Here is a 1,895-nt window from a genome sequence, read left to right as displayed (position 1 = left end):
ACACGGGAGCGCCGCGAGGGGAGGGGGGAGAGGGGAGGGGAGGGCAGCCGCTCTCCGCCGCCCACGTTTGCACGCCTGGGCGCTCAGGGTGCGGGGCGAAGGGACTCCTTTTTGCTTCTCCGCGATCTCAGCAGTTGAAGCTCCGCGTCACGAAAGGTCCGGACAGCAGTTAATGAACACAGCGAACCGGGTGGGCCAAGTGGGGTCGGAGCAGGGCTCAACGTCCGCTCTGCAGCCGGCCCGCGGCAGGGACAGACCTCTCTTGCCATTGCCCCCTCCAGCCCTCGAGACCAGTCCCCACCCTACCGGAGCCTGGGGCAGCGCGCTGCCAGAGCGGGAGTTGGGGTTTCTGCAAGCCTTTGCCTCTCCCTAGTGGTGATACTCGCAGCCAGGAGAAGAGGTCAAACCCATTGCTACAGGTTCCCAAACTGAGTCCATGGGTCAAGTGGCTTGTCTGAGGCTGTTGCTCGACCCGTGAGCTGAGCCTACACTCTCTTCCTGTTGGTCACTCTTTCCCCAACCCCGTCCCCACTGCGCAGAAAGGCGCTGGACAGCCCCAGCACTGGATGGCAACTCTTTGCTAGACTTCCCCCCCCCGCCCCCGCCCGCGGAGCCTGGAGGCCATTAGAAAGCTGTCTGAACCCCTGAGACTCAGCTTTACTGTAACCCCTGTGTTGAAATCTCTGTGCTGCAGCTACTATGGAAGGTGAGGAGGATGGAGGTGCCAGGCGGGGGTGCTTTCGGGGTAGTTGCGTGTCTGGGTCTGTGGAAAGGAGGCCTGAGTAACTTTCACAGCTATGAGGCCACCCCAAAAGAGAATCATAGTACCATCCTTGTTATGTGTCCTTGGAGGAGGTAGGGGGAACTGGGAACAAAAAGCGATGGCCAAGACCGAGACTCTGCCTGCGTGACCAGAGTGCTTTGGTTGAAGGCAGGGAACTGAAGGCAGGGAACAGGCTGTCAGAGCGAGGGCGGTAGAGAATCTTCCCTGAGACTTTCTGTTCAGTCCCACTCACGTGTGACCCAAACAAGGGATCCCTATGCAGGAACAGAAGAGTTCCTCTTTTGGGAAACGTGGAATGGATATATTGGAGCTGGAACTCAGACTCCAAGACACGAGAGGGAGATCCTGATACTAACTAGGGGCTGGGGAGGGGGGGCGCGCGGTGCACAGACTATCCCCACAGCTCCCCACTCGCTCCTGTCTCCATTCCCTCCCTCTTCCTCTGCACTTCCTCCCGTTCCCTTAACTTCTCAGCTGCCACCTTCTTCTTAAAGATTCTGTACAACCAACATTTGTTTAGTGCCTACTCTCTGCCAGCAGAATGAATAAGAGAGTCCCTTTCCTCAAAGAGGGGGACCTTGTAGACCATTAGGGAGACAGATAAACAAATGATTTTCACATGGCAAGGTTATGTCTCATAATAAAGGCGGGCAGAGTGCTCTGAGAGCAGAAGACAGGCACCCAGCCTAGCCCTGCAAGGGGATAGATGGGGGTCAAAGGTAGCTTTCACAATGAGATAGAGCAGAATCTTGAAGAATGGATTATGAGTTCATACAGCAAACAAGAGGGGAAGGAGGCCCCCAGCAGAGGGAACATCCTTAGCAGAACCAGAAAGACAGGAAGTGGTAAGGGTGTGTGAGCAGGGGTGCAAGCAGTTTAGCATGAACCCTGAAGGAGTCTACCAAATAAGGCTAGGAGGAGGGCGTTGAATCCCTCCCTTGCAAAGAACTTGAATTTATTCTACAATTGCTGGGGAATTATTGGTGGGTTTTAATCAGGAGAAGACACTGTCAGTTTTACATGTTTGCTGAATCTCTGAGTCAAATGGAGTAGGGAACACTGGACTGGACGCAGGAAAAGCAATTTGGAAGCTGTCCTGATAATACAGGTA

General features: G+C 54.9%; 1 protein-coding gene across 1 annotated transcript in view; it reads right to left on the bottom strand.

Annotated features, from left to right (window-relative positions):
- The window catches only part of LOC105534456 (protein shisa-6 homolog), a 179,427-nt gene extending 179,158 nt beyond the window's left edge, over positions 1–269 (bottom strand). The window contains exon 1 of the mRNA XM_011973186.1: positions 152–269. Coding sequence (XP_011828576.1) covers positions 152–269 — 118 coding nt within the window. The remainder of the gene's footprint in view (positions 1–151) is intronic.
- Between the last annotated feature and the right edge of the window lie 1,626 nt (positions 270–1,895).

The sequence above is a fragment of the Mandrillus leucophaeus genome, unplaced genomic scaffold (assembly GCF_000951045.1).
Source record: "Mandrillus leucophaeus isolate KB7577 unplaced genomic scaffold, Mleu.le_1.0 Scaffold135, whole genome shotgun sequence".
Classification (NCBI taxonomy): Eukaryota; Metazoa; Chordata; class Mammalia; order Primates; family Cercopithecidae; genus Mandrillus; species Mandrillus leucophaeus.
This window is presented reverse-complemented; position numbering and strand designations above follow the sequence as displayed.